Source organism: Rhamphochromis longiceps, linkage group LG5, assembly GCF_057381845.1.
Source record: "Rhamphochromis longiceps isolate RC_006_pf linkage group LG5, R_longiceps_female_GT1.1, whole genome shotgun sequence".
NCBI classification, from domain to species: domain Eukaryota; kingdom Metazoa; phylum Chordata; class Actinopteri; order Cichliformes; family Cichlidae; genus Rhamphochromis; species Rhamphochromis longiceps.
In genome coordinates, this window is record NC_140561.1 from 17,456,912 (window position 1) to 17,481,043 (window position 24,132).

General features: G+C 38.5%; 2 protein-coding genes across 2 annotated transcripts; one reads left to right on the forward strand and one right to left on the reverse strand.

Moving 5' to 3' along the window:
* The first annotated feature begins 333 nt into the window (after window positions 1–333).
* On the forward strand, window positions 334–8,323 carry LOC146669548 (uncharacterized). Its single transcript, XM_085406212.1, has 4 exons — window positions 334–493; window positions 859–974; window positions 3,876–4,097; window positions 6,810–8,323. The coding sequence occupies exons 1-4, from the start codon at window positions 373–375 to the stop codon at window positions 6,828–6,830; spliced, it is 480 nt and encodes a 159-aa protein (XP_085262338.1). The 5' UTR covers window positions 334–372; the 3' UTR covers window positions 6,831–8,323.
* A 3,372-nt stretch (window positions 8,324–11,695) lies between these two features.
* Window positions 11,696–22,702, reverse strand: LOC146669549 (adenosine receptor A1-like). The gene is made up of 3 exons (XM_085406208.1): window positions 21,790–22,702; window positions 16,435–16,726; window positions 11,696–16,343 (listed from the first exon to the last, which is right to left on the reverse strand). Exons 1-3 carry the CDS (start codon window positions 22,122–22,124, stop codon window positions 15,963–15,965), a joined length of 1,008 nt encoding a protein of 335 aa, XP_085262334.1. The 5' UTR covers window positions 22,125–22,702; the 3' UTR covers window positions 11,696–15,962.
* Between the last annotated feature and the right edge of the window lie 1,430 nt (window positions 22,703–24,132).

Genomic DNA, 24,132 nt, shown 5'->3' on the forward strand with positions numbered 1-24,132 from the left:
GAAAACACAACCGTCACAGTACAGCCCATCCCACTCCCGTACGCCTTTAAATAGATTCAAAGTGACCGAATAAAAGTTCAGACAAATGCAATGATGAAGTGTTAACCTCAAAACCTGAAGAAAAATGTTGTCTGTAACAGAAGACTCTGTTAGGGACAACATGCAGGAAGAATGTAAAACGTGACAGACTTCATTATTTGACGTTTAATGTAGCCTGTTTGCACAAAAATATAATAGGTGTTTTGTGCATAAGCAGGATAGTATTATTTTAATCCTGTGTTTTCACGGATACGTGGATGGTGAGAGGGGAGTGGCGCACACCGGAAATTAGCCAACTATTGCTCCTCCGGCTGCTTATAGTTAGTCATAGCCATGGCGCCGGATGAAAAAATTGTAGAGTGGCAAACAAACGAGATAATTGAATCGCTGTTTAACGACGAAAACAGTGCGAGGCCCCGTATGTTAGATGGTGATTTGGAGACTGACAGTTCAGGTTAGTGCAGCTTTTGTATGTGAAATATAACGTTTCTTATACCCAACCGAGTAAGCTAGCCACAGTAAGCTAAAACGCTTACTCTGAACGCTTTCATTTTTGAATGGTTGGCATTAAAGTGTTTCCTTGTTTTATTTCTGCTGCAGTCGAAATTCGCTCCTAGCAGACATTAAATAATATTAAAACATGAAGAAGACGTTTTGAGTCTGGCATTTTTAGTCTAATATTATTATTTCCTCTTATACCCCACGGAGTTCATCTCAGTGTCTTCGTCCATTGCTTGTTGTTAGCAGGTCTAACGTAGGATGACTGTCAGTGTTAATATGACAAACGTATTAACCGTGTGCTTCTCTGTGTTTTTAAAGACGATTTTGACCCGGTTATAATCGCTGATAAACTGAGAGCTGTCGCCGATACCCTGAATAAGGACCCCAATTTTAAAAAAGCATTAGATGAGCTGAAGAAAACCGCAGCAACAGAGGTAAACCCATAAAACACATCCTTATTTAATGTCCTCTTTGTCATTATTCACACAGCAGCAGGATGATTGTAAACTGTTTTAAGTTTCTAAATCTACAGTGTCCAGTTTGGTTTTGTAACAGCTGAGCTAGATAATGTTAGATAATGGGAAGAGCTTAAAGTCCCAGTTTGATTCTGAACCATATATTTCGGTGTTAGATCATCACCAGAGTCACCATGAAATACATTAAACACAGTATTTTAAAAATGGATAGAATTAGTTGCTCTCTTAGAATTAGAGAGCAACTAAAACACTCACCAGGCAGTTTGGGGTTGGACCAGGAAGTAGCAATTCTTCTTAATTCTTCATGAATTCAACAAGGTGCTGAAAATGTTCCTCTAAGGTTTGGGTTTTTCTCAAAATCGAGATCTGCCCCCTGTGAGGCATTTGACTGTAGTTGACTGCAGTCTACTAGCTGTTGTCATGTTCAGTGCACTAAGATATTTGCTTTAAAAAAAAAAAAAAAAACGACAGTCATGTCATGCCATGCACTAACCAAACACTCTGTTTGGTTAGTGCATGGCTTATATAATAGCTACTAACAAAGATGAGCTGGAAATAGAGCTGGGCGATATGAGATTTTTTCATATCACGATATGTTTTTTTCATTTCAGGCGATAACGATATCTATCACGATATAAGCCAAATAACTATATTTGTAAGATTTAAATGTGCCGTTGCTCACAAGTAAAATGTGAAATAATCAGCAGCTTGTTTTTATTTAAATATTTATTTCCCATAATAAGTTCAACAGGGTAGATGTACTTAAGGAACATGAGACTTTTTCAGATAAATAAAGGCAAATATTGCAAACTACACAAAAGGCAGCCGCTAAAGCGTTTAAGTTTCAAAATAGAACAAACGAAACAGACTAAATTGTCAATTCCACTTAGAAACAAAATATAAATTCTAAAAATAAATCTTAGTTTGTTTTACAGAATAACAGACAAAACTGACTAACTTTTGTCAATATCAAATAAACTGAGAACTAAAAGGAAATTCTCAATCTCTCCTTGTTGTATAGCTGAGCTTTTCAAACAGTTTTAACAGTTACTTTAGTCTGACAAAAGCTGAATGACGAATTAGCGCTTCCAGTCAGACACTGAGGCTACGTCCACACGTACACGGGTATTTTTGAAAACGGAGATTTTCCGTTTTCGTTTTAAAAAATAATCCCGTCCACACATAAAGGCAGAAATGAAGAAAAACGCTGCTAGGAACATGCCAAAGCAGCAGGTGGCGCTAGATTCCTAACCGTGCAGAAATGTTGGCCAATCAGAAGTCTAGAAGCCTCGGTGGGAAAAAGTAAACAAAGCTGGGGCATAGAAGCAGAACCGAGTCGTATGTGTGGAGGGACAGTAACTGTGTGTATATGTAAGCATTTAAACACTGCAGAGAGTAGAATTAACAGTATTGTAGAAATTCATTTCACCGAAACAATAACGTGGCGCACAGTGTGACGCATGCACCAGTTTATTGTATTTCCAGACTTGCTTTCGGCACAATTTACAGTGCACGCTACTCTGTTTTTTGTCAGACTTGAAATAGCCGAAATACCTTCACACTACGGAACTTCTATGGCTCTTCCGTTCGACAATCTCTCCGGCATTGGAACCATCATCTGTTTTCTCTTCGGTCACGCTCGGTTGATTTTTCTAGTCGGCACACTCATTTCCTCCATTACGCGCTGGCTCCATTACCCGCTGGCTGCTTCCCAAACAAACACACGTGCGGCTTGGCACTTGTGCTGTACGTAACAAGTCACGCGACGTGACGCTGCGGCTGTGATTGGTTCGGCGACGTGACGCTGCGGCTGTGATTGGTTCGGCTCTGCGCTACTTAGTTTGGATTGGCTGACCTTTTTTTTTTTTTTTTAAGAGGACAAGAGCGGCGAGGTCTATCGCGATAGCTTAATTTCTCTATCGAGTAAAAGTTATATCGCGATACATATCGTTATCGTTCTATCGCCCAGCTCTAGCTGGAAATATAATAATGTAGTTAATAATAAACCATACTTTATATTAACACTTAATAATAATGGATTGCATTTATATAGTGCTTTTCGAGAAACCTCAAAGTGCTTTACAGTTCCACTATTCATTCACTCACTGGTGGAGGCAAACTACAGTTGTAGCCACAGCTGCCCTGGGGCAGACTGATAGGCGAGGCTGCCATATCGCGCCATCGGCCCCTCTGGCCAACACCAGTAGGCGGTAGGTGAAGTGTCTTGCCCAAGGACACAACAACCGAGATTGTCCGAGCCGGGGCTCGAACCGGCAACCTTCCGGTTACAAGACGAACTGCCAATTCTTGAGCCACGATCGCCCATATTTCCAAAGTGTGCCACCTTTAAATAAAATCAATTGAATGAAGATAAATACCCAAAACATGCAGTTACATTCTCCCAAGGTAAACTAAACTAGACCCGAACTCTTTCATGGCATGCATTTTTAATTTGTCTTTGCTATTTGGGCTGATTGGCACCTGATGAATGTAGAAACAAAGTATTACCAGACTTTTTTTTTTTTTTTACCTGATTTTTGTTTCTGAGAAAAATGAGATCCACATATGAGGACATTCGTTTTAAATTTCAATAGAACAGTGGCAGTATAATGTCCTCGCACGTGGATATCAGGCCCTTGTAAAGCAAAATTTTGTACTTTGGTCTAGACAACCCTAAATGTGATGTCCACATATGTGGATGCCAGGTCCTAGGAGGTTAATATAATATGCTCTATTGTATGCTGATAATTTAGGAGATAAAGTATTGGTGTCAGTTGAAGAAGATGGATGGATGTGGTCAGAGTTATTAGGATGTTTGTTTTCCGGCTTCTTATAAAGTACCGCCTCCTCTCACCCCAGGCTACAGAGGCTGCATTTGAACGTGGCGTGGAGCTCCTATGTAAGAGTCATGTCGCTCAGAAAGCTGACATTGCTCCAGAGATGCAGCTGATCCGGGCCTCAGCAGCTATTGGACTTTATCTGAAAAACTCATACCCAGAGATGAAAGAGAATGTCAAGACAGCCTTGGCTTCATTCCTCAACAGGCGGGTGGGCAAATGGATCACTGAGAAAGGTGGATGGGTAAGTAAACTTTTAAGATTCAGATCACTTCAGATTTAAGTCTAAATATGACAGTAAACCTCAACCAAAAAAGGTTGACTGGGGTATTGATGACAAGCTGCCGGATGGACTGTGTCGAAACCTTTTCTTCTTCTTTTTTTGTTAATGCAATGACTCAAGAATCTTGGGATTTCCAAATATATTTTTCTGTGTATTAGATGTTAATCATAATAAGGTTGGAGGTCAGACACTGAAAAAAATGACAGCTGAAGTAGCCTTTCAATTATCCCACTGCAAATATTGGTTAAACAATATGTTTATGTAAATACACTTGTAATGAGTAAGAATACCATGGTAATTTGGGGCTTTTATTGATTTCTTTGAACTGCTCTTTTTCCAGGGTGGAATCACAGTAAGGCATACATCTCATACATTTTCTCCAATCCACACAAGCTCATATATATATATATATATATATATAGGGCTGCTCGATTATGGCAAAAATGATAATCACGATTATTTTCACTGAAATTGAGATCTCGATTATTTGACGATATTTATTTAACAGTAACAATGTATTGAATAATGACTTTAAAGATTGTCAAAAAATAATATAAAATAGTGTGCAAATACTGATAACAGTGCAAATGTTTGCAATATAAAAAATAAATGAAAAATATAAACATCTATGTTTAGTGAACTTTGCGGTGTTGCTCTGTGGTGCAGCTACGACACTGTAGCAAAGTTTACACACTATGTCTACTTGATCCACGTCTGACTCGCGAACCCATAATGTTTCCACACCACTGAAGTTTTTTTTTACCTCTCTTTTCAACCAATGGCAGTCACTCTCCTCTCCAAATAACTTCTGCTTAGCTTTCCGAGCTTCCCTCGGGTCCTCTTAATCAGCGGTCCCCAACCCCCGGGCCTCGGACTGGTCCGGTCCGTGAGTCGTTTGGTACCGAGCTGCGAGAGTTGAGGCTCAGGTGTGAAGTGTATAGTTTTCAGGGTTTTTATCGGTTTTCAGCGTTATTTTGTTATCGTTTTTATCGTTTACTCGGTTTTCCTGGGTCTTTTCACGTGCGTTATGAATAAATTTTCTTTTTTTCGGTACCAGTACTAGTTTAATTTTGTTGTATTTATCCGCGACACCTTAAAGGCCGGTCCATGAAAATATTGTCGGGCATAAACCGGTTCGTGGGGCAAAAAAGGTTGGGGACCGCTGCTCTTAATTGTTGTGACACGTGGTCAAAATGCAGAGAGGTGCACTCGATTTGCCACACGGAGCAGCGCGAGAGTAAAGCACGAGGGAGTGGCTAATAATCGTCATTGTGGCCAAATAGATCAGTCTTAGTCTCATCTGATCATAAAACATTTCTCCAATAAGCATTTTGCTTGTCCAAGCTTGGTACTCTCAGTTGATGGTGATGTAAACTTTCTCTGCTATGTTGACAGTCATCCTGTCAGTTTCCTTTCATGTGATAGTGAGAGTGTGGGTCTTCATCCAGACCTTGACAAAGTGGCAACAAACTAAAAATAACCTGTACTTGCGTACAAGTGTTTGAATTGATGGTTTTGGGATAAGCGGTTGTTTATGAATGGCTCAGAGAGACCTTACCTTCCTTGGACTTTCCCATTTTATAGGTCAATCCACTAAGTGCTGACAAACAAATCATTTTTATACTGCCAAAGAGAAACTATCAGTTATATTTAGTCATGATTACAAAAACAAGAAGTTAATAGGTCTTAATTTTGTCAAGTGAAACAAAACTGTTGAACCTTTAAAACCTCTTATTCAAAGATTTTCATAATTTTGACTCTGTAGATTAGAGAAAATCCAAAATGAAAAACAAATGAATACAGATTAAGGAATAAATAGATGTGTAATGGATGATGAGAATGACCGGTAGTCAGAAAGCATAATAAAGAGATCTGAAATGAGAGAAAACTGACTGATGGCAGATGGCTTCAAACTTGAAGCTTGTTGATTCTACCTTGCTACAGGGACATTTAACCAAATATTAGTGTGTGTGTGTGTGTGTGTGTGTGTGTGTGTGTGTGTGTGTGTGTGTGTGTGTGTGTGTGTGTGTGTGTGTGTGTGTGTGTGTGTGTATTTAAGCCTGTATGCACACTTCTGGGCCTATGTGGATTAGAGAAAATCCAAAATAAATTTGTGCACCTAATTCTTGTTTTGTTTTTGGTTTTTTAAGGTATTTGGGATGTATGCAGTACAGATATTCCACCCTGGTAAAATAACAGTTCAAACAAATAATTAAAATGATAAGTGTATGTAACCAAAGCTCTACAGAAGAGGAGAAAAGTAAGGGTCAGAGAGTCTTTTTGTATAAATGTTTCTAGTGTTTTATTAAAAGGACACTGCACTTTGTCCTGATTGAACTTGTTAAACCTGACGCACTTGGCAAAGTTACTGAGGCTATACTGACTTACTCTACAGGAAATTGCAGATGACCTTGTTATGCAGCATTTTTACAACATGAAATGAACTTTTATCTTAGATGATTTTCGAATCCGTCGGTCATTCTTAGTCTGTCTTTGACCTGAACCACAGTCTTATTTTAGTTAAGTCATCTTTAATTTTGGATTCAGTTGCAGTTCAAAAAATGATTAAAAGACCATTATTGTTGTATTATACACTTTGTGCAATATCTGAAATGTTTCAGTGACATATACAAATTCATGTCTTTTCATTGTGCGTGTTTTGTTACTTTTCAGGGCAAAGTTGCACCTGTTTGAGACTAAATCCAGCCAAACCAACCTCATAGAGCTCTACAATCAAACTGGGTATTAATTTCTTAAATGTCTGTTCAGGGTTTTGTTATCACACAGGCAGACATGTTATCACACACTAAGCCTGTTTATTATATGAGAGAGAAGGGGGGAAAAAAACAGAACACTTTCTCATTGAAGTTCCTGCTTGGCTGAGCCCATGTAGTGATTCTTGGCTTTATATGTGGTGGTAAAATAATTGTATTACTTGAAATGCTCTCCCTGAATGGGTTAATAAATAAAGGGCAAATAATATAAAAATATGATACCAGCGGATCTTCACTACATCATGATCTTAAGGGAGAGTCTTTTGAGTAATCAGTGGGGTAGCCTCTAATCATGTCTATTTATTGTCTTTCTAAGTGCTGTCTTTTGGGAAGCTCTAGCATTTCTCAGTAAGGTGAAAATGCTTAGATTAATTAACATTATTTAGTAAGTTTAGGTGTGTTTTGAATTCTTAATGGGGAAAAACCTTAAAAAAGGGATTTGTCCCTTTTGCAAAACATGTTAAGATTTTGACTCCATATGTACCTTAAATCATACTCATTACATTTTGCTATCTTTGATCGAGCTCTAAATTCATGTGTTTGAAAACAGTTTAGTGAAATGCAGGTAGTCTGTCATATCTTGAGCCATCAGATGATGAAGAACCTGCTGTCAGGTTGTTATTTTTATGTCTGCATTTTATTTAATTTTTTTCACGATGACATATTTGCACTGGGAAAAACTGAACAACTTCAAAAGTAGGTACACACGTGTTGCCATTAGGGATGTGCCAATTGCATTAAAATATTAATTTGTATGTCAGCTGGTAAAATATTTTTTATTTTCTTATTTGTTTCTTCTTAATGACTCTAAACAGTAGTGGTATATACTTAAATGTAATGGTTAATCCAACATTATGGACAAGGGTTTTAATTGAAATTATATTTCTAATGCTAAAGTGTAATTCATGTTATCCATGAATTTTCAAATTTGCTGTTTTACAAAAATTCAGAAAAAATAGTAAAGCACTTAAAAGAAAAAGAGACCAACAGAAAGATTAGTTGTTAGTGCCGGCTCAAATTAAGTTCAGTGAATTCATTAATTTTAAGTAGGTTTTTGACAGGATTTCTAAAATAATGTTTGTTTTTCTGTTTCGTCAATGACTGCTTAATCAATTTTAAAAGCATTTGTTAAGCACTGTATCTTTAAATTTAGGAAACTAGATTATACAGTGATGGATAAAAAAAACAGTTAATGCTAAAGATTTGCTGATGGCAATCAATGAAGCAGATATTAGGAAATCATGGTTATTGGTGCTGTACGATAATGTCATTAAACCCAGCAACAAAAGCAAAAAAGATGAAGCAAATAAAAAATGAATGTATATTTGCACATTGTTGTCAGTTAAAAGTGCAACTAAGCTTTTTCTTTTTGTAATTTTTCTAATGATTCAATAAAAAAAGAATTTGAAAATCTTTTCGAGTATCATTGAATTATTGTTGAATTGTATTGAATTACACACACACACACACACACACACACACACACACACACACACATATATATATATATATATATATATATATATATATATGTGTATGTGTGTGTGTGTGTGTGTGTGTGTGTGTGTGTGTGTATATGCGTCACACCAAAGATGTACTTTTGCAGTATGCAGTATTCAACCCCTAAAAAAATCTAAGCATATTTGCGTATACAAATGCGACCGCAATGATTCCATCTTATGACTTTTTAGCATCTTTGTTTAGTCGTTTTTGTCTTAAAATATTTCCAGAGGACATAGGATAGTTTTTGTGACTAAATATACATTTGAGTATCTTTCCATTCAATGCTGTTTACTGCCAGTGTACGGGGATTATGCATCTATTGATTTAAGCTGATTACTCTGGAATATTAAAGTGTGATAACCTAGGAGTCAAGTTTAACTATAGTCATCATACACACTCACTGGCCATTTCATTAGTTACACCTAGCTGGTAACAGGTTGAACCTCACTTTTTTCCCCTTAATTCTTCCTTGAATAGGTTCAATGGTTCTGGTGTATATTGATGTAATGTTGGCTGCCCATCTCACACTCTTCCGTCACACTCTCCCATTCCACCACATTCCAAAGGTGCTCGACTAGATTGAGATCTAGATATATATATTTTTTAATTTTAGTTTTTTTTTTCATAGTCGTCTCTTCTCCAAGTTTGGTGAGCCTGTTAAAATGTCACTTCAGTTTTCTGTTCCTAGCTGACGAGAGTGGTCTTCTGCTGCTTTATCCCACCTGCTTTAACATATTCATTCAAAGATGCCCTATATCCTGGTTGGAACAAGTGGTTATTTGCGTTGCTGTTCCTTTCCTAGCAGCTCAAACCATTCTCTGTAAACCCTAGAGGTGGTTGTCTGCGGAAAATCCCAGGAGGTCAGCAGCAGTTTCTGAAACTCAGACAGCCATTCTGCAAACAACAACCATGCTACGCTGGAAGTCACTTCAGTAGCCTTTCTTCCCCATTCCGCCGTTCGGTTCAACAGCTCAGGTTATCTTGACCGTGTCTACATGCCTAAATGCATTGAGTTGCTGGAATGTGATTGGCCTATTAAATATTTTTCCTAACAAACGCTCAAACAGATGTACCCAAGGGAGTGGCCAGTGTGTGTGTGTTCTGATTAATTGTTCATATTAATGTTTTAGTTGGACTCACTTTCCACTCGTGCGCCCTGAGATCTCCTGACGTGTTGGCAGAAGGACCAAATTTGCAATAGCATAAATAAGATTAGGAGCAACATTCCTGCTGTCCTCCTTCCAGTAGTATAAACTGGAAATTTTGCATAGACTTGCACGTATCTTCTGGCTCCATGTAAGCAAACAAAAATGTTATCTGTTAAGTCCTCCCAGTCCTGTGATGCTTCTGATTGTAGATAGTTTTATTATTATCATCATAGTTATTTCTGAGCAGCTACCAGTAGAGTGCAGCACTGCACACTAAATCAGCTCTCTGCTAGATGCCAGTATGGCAATAGCCAAAAAACAATACATTTGCAGAGGGGAATTAAGAACAAACCATAACACTAGTTTGTATAAAGTTTGGAGATATCAAACATGAACAGTTTTATCTGCCAGCCTCTTTTAAAGGGAGTGTTTTCTGCTTTTCTCCGTTGCTGCCTCTGACTGCTTTTCACACTGGGACTCAAAGCATCTGACTGTAGGTTTTCACCCAGGTGTGGAAGTTGGAAAGCAAAGAGAGCGCATAAATATGTGCGAAATTGTTGCTGACAGTCCTGACACGATGCAACGCCTTCACTGACCTATAAATCTTGTTGCTTTACTTGGGTTTCAATCATCTTTTGCCCTGGAATTTGTTCACTATGTATATAGACACTGTGCTTTCCTTAAAGTTTCTATATGTATTCAAATGCATCACACATACATGCAGACAAAACTCATTGAATAAAAAAAAACATACTGTCTTCAAACTGTGAATGGCAAAACTTAAGTTGTAGTGGACAGCAGCATATGATTAATGCAGTACTCCCAAAGCTTTTGCTTTAATGTCCTGTCTTTGCACAAACATTTCATTGGAGTCTATGTTACACACACACTTCAAATTCAAACTGAACTTTTCTCAAACTCACCATCTTCATACTTTGTATCTGACTGCTCTATCTGGTTCTGATAAAGTGTGCTGCAATAACGTGAATCTTCATATTTGAGTGGTACAGCTGTCCTTCTGCAGGTTAATGCGTGTCTAATTGCTCAGTCACTCATCGCTTTTAAACAAGATTAAGACGACCTGCATGAGAATGGAGATGGAAGCTAGTTCAAGTGACTGAACGTGACATGGTTGTGGGTGTCAGAGGGGTTTTGTTTGACTATTTCAGAAACTGCTCATCTACTGGGATTTCCCCCAAACAGCCATCTCTAGGGTCTACAGAGAATGGCCTAAAAAAGGGAAAATATCCAGTGAGCTGCAGTTCTGTGGGTGAAAATGCTTTGTTGATGTCAGAGGTCAGAGTAGACTGCTGCAGACTGCTTCTAGCTGATAGGAATGAAATGAGAATTCCTTTATTTATCCCATATTTGGGAAATTCTTTTGTTACAGCAGTTGAAATGATGATGAAATAATATTAGTAGGAAGGGAAGAGTAATTCAACCACTCCTCACAACCAATGTCTGCAGAAGATCACGACCATGAAGCAGATGGGCTGAGCTCTACACAGGTGCCAGTCCTGTCAGCTAAGAAGAAGGAAGTGAGGCTACATTTTACACAGCCTCACCAAATTAGGATGACAGAAAATAAGAAAAAGTGTTTCCTGGTCCAATGAGTCTGTTTCTGGAGCAACAGTTGGATGGTAGGGTCAGAATATGGTGTAAACAACATGAAAGCATGGCTCCATCCTGCCTTGTATCAATAGTTCAGGCTGGTGCTGTGGTGTAATGGTGTGGGGATATTTTCTTGGCACATTTCGGGCCCCTTAGTACCAACTGAGCATCATTTAGACACAACAGCGCACTTGAGTAATGATGCTGATCATGTCCATCCTTTTATAAAGTACACTGTGGTCTACTACAGCAGGCTAATGCACCAGCCATGTCATGTCAAACTGGTTTCTTAAACATGACAATAGTTAACTGTACCTAGATGACCTCCACAGTCACCAGATGCAGATTCAGTAGAGCTTAATTGGGATATGAGAGTCACATGCTGGAGGTGCAACTGACATCTGCAGCAACTGTGTGATGCTTCATTTCAACATGGAGCAAACCCTCTGAGGAACATTTGCAGCACTTTACTGAATCTGTGCCACGAAGAACTTACTTACAATTCTGAAGGCCAAGGGGATCCAACCCAATGGTAGCAATGTGTTCCTAAGTGTGCGGTAAGTATATACTGAGTCCAGACAAATCAGATTACACATCATTTTCATTGCAGTTTGATTTTCCAAAGTAGAAATAGCCACAGGTGGAACTAATTACATTAACAATGGCTTCATTCCAGTAAGAATTGTAAAGCAGCTGGCAGCTGGAAAGACACAGTGACTGCAGATTTACTCAGTATTCCCCTCTGGCAAAACTAAAGGTAAGAGAAGTTTTATTTTAAACAAATAAGCAAACAAAAATCTCCTTATGAAATCACATCTAAAATACATGAAAAAATAAGAGCTAACCTATGTGTGTCATACATTTAGCAGATGATGCCATCTCATGGTGCCTGTTCTCTAAGCCTTAACATGATTTGACTGGATGACAATGGATAATGTTTTATTACATCCAAAAGAAATCCTTTTAGTAATATCCAGACTTCTTTGTACCATTTCTCATTAGATTCTTTACAGTCAGCACAGTGACAGCTTTATTTTGTTTGTCTTGTGTGTTAGAGCCAATCTATAGAGAAATATTTTTGATACTGTTTCAGTTATTGTTACATGTTTAATTTTGTATGATATGTTGTTAGAGAATAAATGCTGCGTGTTTAATTTGTGTCGGGTAAGAAAACATTACAGCGCATGTGTTGTAGCAGGTTAGAGTGAGCCAGGACGGCAATGGAAGTGTGCGCTGTAGCAGCAAATAGTTTTTTGACCGTGACATCTTTTGTTTGTATGTACGAGTCAGAAATAAATCTGAACAGCTCACATTAAGAAGTGGAAGAATTATTTTTTCGAAGCTTGGGACAGAAATTCGCCACTACATGTGTTTGATTTGTGTATTTTCCAACAGCACGTCAAACAACACTAAGTGCACTGAAACACTTTGCACATTCACAAGCAATCTGCTTTCTGCCTTCTCCATCAATCTGTTGACCTGTAGAGTCACACATTCCTATATACAGTAATTAGATACCGATAAATTATTACAGCCCATTATTATAGCTCTTGATTCTCAATGATAGTTTCTACACGTACAATATGTACACTGCAGATTTTCTTCTGATACTGTTATAGAACATTAGAGAATATTGCACAAATGATTTTTGAAGACTTCACACTGGTCCAGTAAACAGACAGTTTTAAATGTATAGAAATCCAAAACATGAAAGCAGCAGCCAGTATAGATTCACACTGCAAAATGACATTCACTCCTGTTGTGTTCACTTTCCCACAGTCTACTAAGAGTTAACAAACCAAAACGGAACAATGAAAAAAATGCTGTGGTGTTGTGGTCAGTTGTGCAATTGCACGAGTCGATTTCATCAAAGTTAAATTTGATGTGAAAATTTTGAATGGACTCTTTGCTGGAGTCGATTCAATTACATTTAACTTTGTCATACACTTAACATAAACTAAATTGTAGACTTAATGGCTTTAACAATAATTTGCATGGGCACAAAGTAAAAAAACAGAATGAAGCATTAGTACATGAGTGGTGCTGGAAATACAATGAGCAAACTGTACGTGTGTGTACATGACTCTCTGGGAAGAAGTCTGCTGCCTTTGTCAAAAAAACTCCTAATGCACACTAATCTATGCAGCTTTGTGTATATAAATTAACATACGCCGCAACATACTTCTATTTTTGATTTGCAGCTCGCACAACAGCAGAGAAGCTTGGAGGATGAATTTCACAACTGGCTCATTTGATGAACAGCTGCAAGAGGACGTGTCAGGGATAATGCAGCTGCTGCTCAGCGATGTGTTTTAGACAGTATCTCCCGTTAACATTTAAACACAGAGTTACGTATGCTACTACATAATATTGGTGTCAGCAGTCCCATCTCAGCATATATTGGTTATGTTAAAATAAAAGTCGCCGACTTTGAGGTCAATGCTGGTTGGTTTAGCTCAGCAGCAAAAAAAAAAAAAAAGAAATTCACAGAGACAGTTTAATGATCCTATACTGTTAAATATATTTTACAAAGATTCACAAGTAGATGTTTTTTTTCTTTTTTCTTTTTGTTTCCAATACCTAACACCTGTGAGTATTAGAAAGGGCTCCAGTAATACATGTGCAGTACATTATAGAGTTAAATGATAAGGTTGGATAGAGCTTAGTAGATGGTGCTGCTCCAACATCCCTTCACAGTTTTATAAATATACAGATTTTTATTTTTTTTAAACACACTGATGCTTTGATGTATAGTTATATGGTTACTATAGCTGGATCAGTGGTAATTACAGCTGTCCAATTTACAATTATCAGCATCAAGTAAATTCTCTGCTGTTTTTATTTTTGATTGATAAGCTACTATCATTCAAACGGTCTCAATAATGCAAAAAGCCTTATCTTCAAATGTGATAATTAACAGCACATTAAGCCCTTTCTCACAGCTAATTCATCACAATCTGGCACTCGGTCAGAAACCTCTTTGTCAAGTCCAAAAACGAAGGGTAACCCCTTTACAGTAAGAACTCCATGACTGATCTGCACTGTGAGGAACAATAAAGGCCTGCATTAGGAGGCAGGTGGATTAGTGAATTTTAAACTCACCCCATGAGACAAGAGATAAAAACCTGTCTGGAGCCACTTTTTCCCCTCGTGTTTGTTAGATTTGGGCAGTTAAGTTGCTCATTAATTTGTATTTTAGGAAATAAATGTCATATATGAAGGAAACATGACACTCACAGACTGCTGAACAGAGATGGGCAGTAACGCGTTACTTGTTGCATATAATTTAATTTTTGCTTGATGCATAAAGTTAAAAGATTAAAACTGATAAAACAAGTTTTTTAAAAAAAGAGACTTTTCCATTTGATTACATTTTGTATGATGGATTATGCAGAAAAAGTAGAATTGGGCTGAAAGATCTATCACTTTATTACCTATTCAGGTTGTAAATTGTGTTTTTTAAAAGTAACTAAGTAACTAAGTAATTAATTACTTTTGAAAATAAGTAATCAGTAATGGGATTACTTTTTTGGTGAAGTAATCAGTAATTAGTTACCGATTACTTTTTTCAAGTAACTTGACCAACACTGCTCCTGAATATAATTAACTGGAAGCATTCTTAAATACCAAACACTGCCACCAAAGACTCACAAGAGAGGTCACAACCATTTCCATAACCTTGCAGGGGGGGGAGGAAGCTTTATAAGGCTTATTTTGGACCAAAATAAGGATGAAGTGGTTTTTACTGGATTTGGCTGCCCATTAACTCTGTAACACCAAGTGTATCATATTTGATACAGGAGTTCTTGAGACGTCTAAATCATCAGTGTGTCTTTTTTCTTCACAAACGTAAATAAATTGCAGAAAAATGCGAGATTTAGTAAATATGATCCAAATAAAAACTGCAGACTTGAGTTCTTTAAGCACTTTGGTAAGGCTTAGGAGAAAACCGGTTTGGGTTAAAATACATCATTTCACATTGACAAAGGCAAACATCTTCCATTTGCAACAAGCTTTTCTCGTTTTTCCTTGGTCTCATAGTGTCTCATTTCCTGACTTAGGGAACTTCTATTGACCTGTATTGGACTGCGCTGTACATTGAACAATGATGCTAAATAATGTGTCCTGATTATTAATACATGACAAGTTGGAAATGAGAACAGGTCAACACATTTGTAAAGTCCACGAGTTTGATTAGTTACAAACAGTCCCAGTTATACCCTCACACCGCTGAGCTTGTTGAGTACACTTTCTGTTTAACAAACTGTCACTGTTAACACTAGGCTACAATTTGCTTCAGTTCTTTGTTACATTTTCTGTCCTCAAGGCCACAGAACAAAGCATGTTAAGGTAGCACACACTAGGACAAATATTGGACATCAATCACATAAAAAAGGCCATGAGTTTTAATTAGGTTAAAGAAAAGAAAACAATACAGCAGACACTATTATTGTACCACATGTGCTCCAAATATACACTTAGTTAGTCCAAAAAATTGGCTTTGAAAGCGAGGGAGTGCTTGTCCCATGTAACAAAATCGGTATTTTATCAGCCAATGGAGAAATCGGTATGATTTATAGTGTTGATCTCATCCCCCAGCTGAGTTTTAATCCTCTCTCCTTGTTGGTGCATGTGGTTGGAGGAAATCATTCAGACATTGGACATCCTCTGAAAGCCATTTCAACCAGTAAACCTGTTGAGCCTGACAATAAAGCCGATGTCCTTTCCACTTTGCGAACAAGTGTTTTGACACTTGATAGTAACACAGCAATCCAATTAGTTACCAAAGGTCACACGTCATCGTCGTCGTCATCATTCTGCCTCAACCTCCTCTCATGACTCTGACCTCTCTGGCTTCCTCTTTGAGGGAGACGACCAACTGGATCCTGACAGAGCAGGTACTGTTTCCAGATTTTCCGGAAAGCTGTGCGGAATTTCTTGATGCGGAAAGCATAAACGATGGGGTTTACAGCTGAGTTTCCGTGAGAGAGGATGATGGCGATGTATATGAATCCAACCTCATGGTATCCTGGGCAGAAGAGAGTAATGCAGTTCAGGATGTGCAGAGGGAGCCAGCTTACTGCAAAGAGAAACAGAACTAGGGCGAGGGACTTGGCCAGCTTAAGTTCCTTTCCAAAGTAGCGTCTTGGGTCAGTGTGGCTTGCTGTTACCTACGGCAAATTAAAGAACATGATATCAGTGGAAAAATGTAGTATTCACACAGTCTTTGATTTGCCCGGCACGAGAAGAAGATGGTCTCACCTTTTTGTTGAGCTGCTTGTGGATCATGTAGAAAATCTCAACATAGATGGCGAGCATTAGTAGCAAAGGGGGCAGCACCCAGCCAAAGAAATTGAAGTAGACCATGTAGTCCATACTGATGACGGTCTCAAACTTACAGACCACCAAGGTGTCATTTTTCAAGCTGCCATTTTTACGAAGTTGCTGCAGGTTATTCCATCCAAGCATCGGAGTGAGACCCACTATGATGGACACCAGCCAACACAATAAAACCGCTGTGCCGGCTCGCCGTGGGGTCACCACCCTCTTGTAGCTATGGCAACAAAAAAGAAGATGAAACTCCAAGTAAATAATCTGTGTGAAGTCAGGTAGATGACTGACTGTGGACTGTTTAAAATTATATAACAGTATCTGTACATAAGTTAATATCCTATTAAAACATCAAATAATATTATACTTTATTTATAGTTTTTTGCATTTAAAGAAAAAAGAAAGGTTTAAAAGAAAAACTAAAAGGCAAATCATTCCATAAACATTTAAAGCAGATACAAAAGTGTGCTATAGTTCTTTGTTTTGCTGGAAAGGTTTGTGTCCAGGTGTTGATGTGGATGCTACTTTGACATATACTGCACACCTAAACATTGCTGCAGTGACCAAGCACACCCCTAGCTGTGGTACTCCAACTAACGGTGGCCCGCTGCAACACAACAGTGAGCGCCGTCACACCCTGTCAATCTGCTCAGGAACATTAAAGCTCCCGTGCTGTTGGCTCGTCATAGAAACTTGCTGGATGCCAATCCAATTGAGCATTTGTGGAAAGCAATGGAAAAATCACAACCCATGGAAGGCTCCACCCAGCAGCTTGCTGAATGCAAAGGATCCACTGCCAAGGTCCGGGTGGCAGACAGCACAGGACACCACCAGAAGTCACACATCCATTACCCTACAGGTCACAACTGTTTAAGGGGACCTACACAACGGGTCGGCAGGTGATTGTAAAGTCATGGCTGGGCACTCTGAAACTATATTTTACTCAAGAAAGTGCCTTCTACTGTGTTTTTCTCATACCATATGCTTATTTGATTCATATACAGTTATACTGTGTGCAGACTTGTGGGAATCATAGCATGAAACATATTTACCATACGTTATTCTCATGATTTTTAACATTTAACATGCTAACTGAGGCGTGTAGAGTCTGAGCAGTCCACCATCTGACCTCGTGATGAATTTGTTGGGACGTCCACTCCTGGGAGATGTGTTAACACACACCTGAATGCTTCAGACTAATGAACTGCCATAACGTCTGCTTTTTGTGAAGGTGCTCACACTGACTGATAATCAGTTAATCAAGTGCATTTGATTAGTCTGTCTGCTACGTACTCTATTAATTCCTATGGAAACAGCAAAGGTGTCTTTTGTTTTTCACAGAGCTACATAAACCCCTGTGAAAACGTTCTTTTTCACATGACCTGATTTATTACTAGAGTGAAAGAAGAAATGATCATGTGTTCTTTTCCTCATGGCCTGTTCTAGCTCTTAAAGGGAGAAACCGGTGCTTATTCACTATGCATGGTCTAAATGACATTTATGTAAATTAGTGCCTATTAAATCAGGTATCTTATTTTGCACATTTTGACACAGAATTACATTTGTACTATACAAAAGATTGTCCCAATATACATGCCATATATTTGTGGCCATGGTAATAAGCATTAATTAAAAATGTGGGCTTTGTAAAATTTGTAAAATTGGCTATTTAATATACACTAACTGGACAAAAGCATGGGGCCACCTACACATTACACCCACCGGAGCTGCTTGGCTATGGAAACCAATGAGACGAAGCTCCCAGCGCACAGTTTTTGTGATGACTTTAATGCAAGAGGATGTTTGTAACTCTATGTGAGTTGCTGCACTTCCTTAATGTTTCTACTTTCCAATAATACAACTTACAGTTGATTGAGGAATATCTAGCAGGGAAGAAATTTCACAAACTGACTTGCTGCAACAGTGACCTCCTACTGCAAGATCACACTCAAACCGAGTGAGCTATTTGGAATGGCATTCTTTCACAATTGGTTTTAAAGGCAGACTGCGTGGAACACGTATACACCTGAAGCAATAGAAAGCGAAACATCTTGATTAAAAGATTATCAGGTGTTAAACTAAAACTTTGTAAACTAATTTGTAAACTAATGATAATACATTATGTGTAGAGAAAGTTAATAGAACATTAAGTCAACCAAATCAATCTGCAACAGCAAAACAGAAAACAGCAGTGGTCTGGTTTCTTGCAAAATAATTCAGCTCTTCTTTCTTTCTCTGGCATCGCATTTTGTCATGTTGTCCTGACAGAATTATAGCACTGGATTTTTTGTTCATTGTGCAGTTATCACTTCTTTACTTATCACAGATCTCTGCGTGCCACTAAAGTGTTGCTCCAAGAAATCAGCTTTCTAGAAAAAAGATATACTGTGATATGTAAGCCAGAAACAGGTCCTGACAAGCTCCTGGTTTTCAGAAGAAGAAATTAGGAAGTTATTAAACTCAATACAATTCTTTGCTATCTTCCTGGGAAGTGATCAGTCCTGTTTCTGACAAGCAATGAGCTGCTGTTATAGGTTTGTGAACAACAACTGTTAAATACTTGTTCAGGATTCCTGTAGCAACCTACCTTTTTTCCTATTTCATTTCTAAGGAATAAAAGCTGACTCGCTTAGAGTAAATCATTGAGCACCTCATGTTAGTACTTTGCTCTTACCACAGCTGCGTTATGGCTAAAGTCACACTAAGGTTACGACAAACACACTGACAAACTCAGGTACGTGTGAGAACCAAACTATTATCATTCCTCTTTTTCCCCTTTTTGTCTTGTCCTCTCTCACACACGCGCGCGCACACACACACGCACAGAGCTGGATATAGTACACACACGCACACACACAGAGTAAGAGTTCAGCCAGGGTGCGGCAGACATAACACAGGATAAATGAACGAAATGAAGTTAAAAAAGACCGTGTCTGGAGTGGACCTTCCCACATGTGGCATCATATGACATTTCTATCTTGATCTGTGCATTCATAAGTCTTTGTAAAGCTTTTTCTAAACCTTGGATGGTTGGCTGGCTGCATACAGATGAGCAGTCTGTCTGCCAAAAATTGATTTCTGGATTCTACTGTAGTCCAGTTATCTCATCTTTCCTCTGGGATTTTGATCCTCATCTCCCACCTGGAAATTCTATCATCTGGGTAAGCCAAACAGTGACGCGTGAGGCAATATCAGACCGTCCTTATCATGACCACGTGCTTCCAAACACTTCAGCTAAAAAAAGCAATCACTGCTTGTTAAACTGTGTCCCTCCAGAGTCCCAGGGGTATTTAAGGGAAGAGGACTCAGTTTCTGGCTCATATTACCAGCTCGCTACGAATCGGTAAAACACAAATTGCAGGTGCTAAGTATTTGAACTCTAAATTAGAGTCTGTTGCTAAAGCGCATACTCTGAATTGGAAGAAAAATGTATCTGCTCACAGTACTGTGCAAAAGTCTTGAGTCACCCTTCATTCCTAAATATGTTGCTAGGGAAATGGGAAATATGTACTGGGATTTATTGAAATGTGTGTAAACAAAAATATTGCATAAAGTGGGTCCTAAAATTCTAACAATTCAGTTTGGTGTGACCACCTTTATTCTTTAACACAGTCTGGACTCCCTTAAGGAAGCTTAGTCATTTCTTTAAGTAGTCTTCAGGAATAGGAAATAGCTCTTTAGCTTATTGTTGCAAAAATACTACTTTATGCCTGTCAGACTGTGTTATCTTTGGCACTTTACACAGATTCAACTAATTAAATTAAAGCCACAGCAGATGATGTGTTTTTACAACAGGCTGCTATTAACAAAATGTGCAATTTGAAATTCGTTCTTTTTGTAAATTGTCTGTTGTAGACACAACACTCTTAATTTGTTGAGTTAGTCCCCTTTTTATGCTTGAATGATTCACAGGTCAGTGTTGAGTGGCTTAAGAAACAAAAATACATTCCTGTGAAAACAGTCAGGTACAAGGAGTGGTCTGAAAACGAGTCTAAAAGCAGACAATTTCCAAAGAACATTTTTGAAAGATCTTCAGAAAGAACTATTGGCTCAAGGCCACATTAAAAAAATTAGAAGAAAGTCTGGACCCTGAAAGCAAAAGAGGGACAGTTCAAGATTTTTGCACAGTGTTCTAACACTGTAAGAAGCACTGCCTTTTTTGTCTGTGTTAAGTAGACCCAGTATCACTGTTTCTGCTGGAGGACATCCCAAAAATAAAAAGACCTTATGTTTGATTATTAGAGGTATGATTCATACTGATACGTTTAAAGGAAAAATAAAGATGGTGCTTATTAAACTTTACTTCATATAATAGAGACATTAATTTATACTGCTTTTGACTTGGGTAAATCATCTGCTGAATGCATCACATGGTAACTACACCTCAAGACTATGATGAACGGGACTGAAATCCCCAAGAGAACGCAATAAATAACAGTTTATTTATTACAAGACCTATAGCATTCATATAACAGATAACATATTTGAACTGTTGTCTGGCTAATGTCACTGTAACCTATATTAATGCCCCTGCACTGAGTGTGTGTCTGCTGGTAGCCAACTTGACAAATTATGTAATCCATCAACCAACCACCATGAGCCTATTGACCAATCATGCATTCTCTGCCTCACTCTTACAGGCTTATTTTCAAACGAGCCAGCTTCAAGTGGACGAGAAAGACTTTTTCATTAAAGAGATATTAGGGTGAGACAAAAGGAGAAGTGCAAAGTGATAAGGCACTGAGTGCAAAACCTCAGCTTCTCCTCATGACAGAAGTTACCGTAACAGAAAGGCATATAAAGATGATTCTTAAAATTAAACAATATATATAATTAAGAAGACGAAAATAAAAGTCAACAAGCTTTTCTGTTTAGCACAGACTGAAAACATACATATTTATCTATCTATCAAGGTAAATGTGCTGCAAAATGTGAGAAAAATACGCATTACTTCGCCAATTTGCACCTTATTTTGTGCGCTGGAAAGGCACATCGGAGTTATGTTTAATAGTTAAATGAATGAAAGTGTTAATAAACACCGATAAGTCCGTTAGCTGTATTATTACAGCACCAATAATTACAAGTAGATACATTACAGAGCTGTTAAGGTAAAATTAACTCAGCGGCTAGACACACTTTTACCCCACGTATTACACGAATTGCCTGCATGAAACCGGCAGGAACGTCTTTGGTTAGTGTCCTTGATCCCAGCAGCGATCCAGACACAAAGGCTTGTAGAAACGAGACAATATATTAAAAACTAGAGGAATTCACCTTTAGGCCTACCTCATGGGTATTTTGACTCTCAGATAGCGGTCGATGGCGATGGCCAGCAGCGCCAGGATTGAACTTTGTGTGAGCACGAGCACTGTGCAGGCGACCAGCAAACAGCTGTAGAAGTGTGTCTTGAGATCAATGCTGATGGTTATGGCGAGGGGGATGACAAGAGCTCCGACTGCAATGTCAGCCAAGGCCAGGGAGACGATGAAACAAAACGTGGTGTCTCTCAGAGACCGGTTAATGCGCACAGCCCAGACCACCATTACGTTCCCGATGACCGAGGACAAGGCGATCACCACCTCCATCCCAATGTAGAGAGCCTTGTAAGCATCCACAGTCATGATCGCGGATACTGGATGAGTGTGCGCTCAGCGGAGAAAATTAAACCCGAACACGTAGAAGGACTTCCCTGTTTGAGTTTGTGGGGGTCGACTGAGACACCCCTTCTTATTTTTCGCATGTTTTATGTCCCACGGATGCGGAGGTAGTGCCTCTCCTTTTCAAATGTAGTCCGGGACATGTATCCACTCGCAACTTTGAAGATTCCGGGAATGGAGTTGCCCCCGCAGTCCGGCTGGCAGAGGGACAGGAAGGGTACTGAATGAGTCACATGCAGGTTCCCATAGAGCAGATTAGCTGTGCAGCTTTCCTCGGTGTAGGGCATGTGTCAAAGGTCGGAAAAATAAACAGGGAATCCTAAACAGAGCCACGCTTATTCCAGTCATTTAATTATTACGTCATTCCATCAGTACTTACTTGGTATAAACAAAAATGTCTATGTCTCGGGGTACTTGTTCCATGTAAAAACAAAAACAAAGACACGAAACAAAAGAATAATCTAAACGTATCCAGATTAACGTCAGATTAACAGTTTCCCTTCTCTTCTTTCTTTGCAATTATTTGTAAGCGAAAGCTTGCCCTCTGTGGGAGTGACACGCCAAGCTCTGAGGAGGAGGATATCAAACATGGATTCGTGACACGTGCATTTGTCTTTTTTTTTCTTTTTACTATATCAAATATTAAAGCTCACTGCGTAAGAAGTGGTGGAAAAAACAAGAAAAAGTGTTGAAAGAGCAAACGAGTTTGTTGTCAACCGTTTGTAAATCAAGCGCCTTTTTCCTCCTCAGTTATTGTGTCTCAATTTGTTGTCCAGTGATTTTTTTCGTACTTGCAAAATAGATATTTCATTTAAGGGAGTGTGTGTGTGTGTGTGTGTGTGTGTGTGTGTGTGTGTGTGTGTGTGTGTGTGTGTGTGTGTGTGTGTGTGTGTGTGTGTGTGTGTGTGTGTGTGAGAGACTCATTGTCAGTGAACACAAATGGTTGATTGCAGTTCTTGCTGCAAATGATTGCCCCGCTAGTTTTAGTGGGCAATTACGTTTACACACAGGTAAGCTTGAATAACCTTTGTTCACCTTATAAATGAAATCATCATTTAAAAACTGCATTTTGTATTTAATCAGTTTATCTTTGTCGAGTATTTGCATCAGTCTGAGGATATAAAAAAAACAGGTAAGTGTGACAAATATATGCTGCTTTAAAGAAAGGCACAATACTATTATATGTATGCTCAAATAGTTACCATGTGACTGATGCACAGTTATATTCAATTCAAATGTATTTATATAGCTCCAGCTCACAACAACAGTTGACTAAAGGTGCTTTATATTGTAAGGTAAAGACCCAACAACAATACAAAGAAAACTCCAACAACCCCCCCTGTGACAAGCGCTTTGGCAACAGTGGGAACGAAAACCCTCCTTTCAGCAGGAAGAAACCTCCAGCAGAAGAAAGCTCACAGAGAGGCGGCTGTCTTGGGGGGACCTAACGATTTTTCTTGCATTTGTAAACTTAGTGGTGATAATACATGATTTTTTTGTCTTTGTTTGTTTGTTTTATTTTTTACATAAAATTTCAGAGATACACTGGGGAGCTTTGCCATGTACAGCCTTAAAGGTTAAAACTAACATTTTAAAATGAAACCTAAAATTTACCAGCAACCAATAAAGTGAAGCCAAACTTGGAGTAATATGCAAACTCTTGTTAGTGCCAGTTAAAAGTCTCACCGCTGCATTCTGTACAGTGTCAAGGTGATCCAAAGCTGATTTGTTGAAACAAGTAAAAAAAAAGTTGTCAGTTTTTGTTAGCACCCAATTTTCTATTTTGTTGGGCAGAGAAAAGAGACAACTCTAAACCTGAGCTAGGAATAGATTTGTGTCCCTATGTTAAGGGTGTAGAGGGGAAAAAAGTACATTTTCCAAATGATTTTGTTTATTCTGATGATAGAAGCACTTTGTACTTTTAAAAGGGAGCTGTGGCTCTTCTTGTTTTTGAGTCATCCTAAAGGATGTT

What these genes read in the sequence shown, in the direction of transcription:
- LOC146669548 (XM_085406212.1), top strand. Translation starts at nt 373, where the DNA reads ATGGCGCCGGATGAAAAAATTGTAGAGTGGCAAACAAACGAGATAATT. An exon ending in TTTGGAGACTGACAGTTCAG is followed by an intron (nt 494 to 858) that starts GTTAGTGCAGCT and finishes GTGTTTTTAAAG; the next exon opens with ACGATTTTGACCCGGTTATA. An exon ending in AGAAAACCGCAGCAACAGAG is followed by an intron (nt 975 to 3,875) that starts GTAAACCCATAA and finishes CTCTCACCCCAG; the next exon opens with GCTACAGAGGCTGCATTTGA.
- LOC146669549 (XM_085406208.1), bottom strand. Translation starts at nt 22,124, where the DNA reads ATGACTGTGGATGCTTACAAGGCTCTCTACATTGGGATGGAGGTGGTG. An exon ending in AGAGTCAAAATACCCATGAG is followed by an intron (nt 16,727 to 21,789) that starts GTAGGCCTAAAG and finishes TTGTTGCCATAG; the next exon opens with CTACAAGAGGGTGGTGACCC. An exon ending in ACAAGCAGCTCAACAAAAAG is followed by an intron (nt 16,344 to 16,434) that starts GTGAGACCATCT and finishes AATTTGCCGTAG; the next exon opens with GTAACAGCAAGCCACACTGA.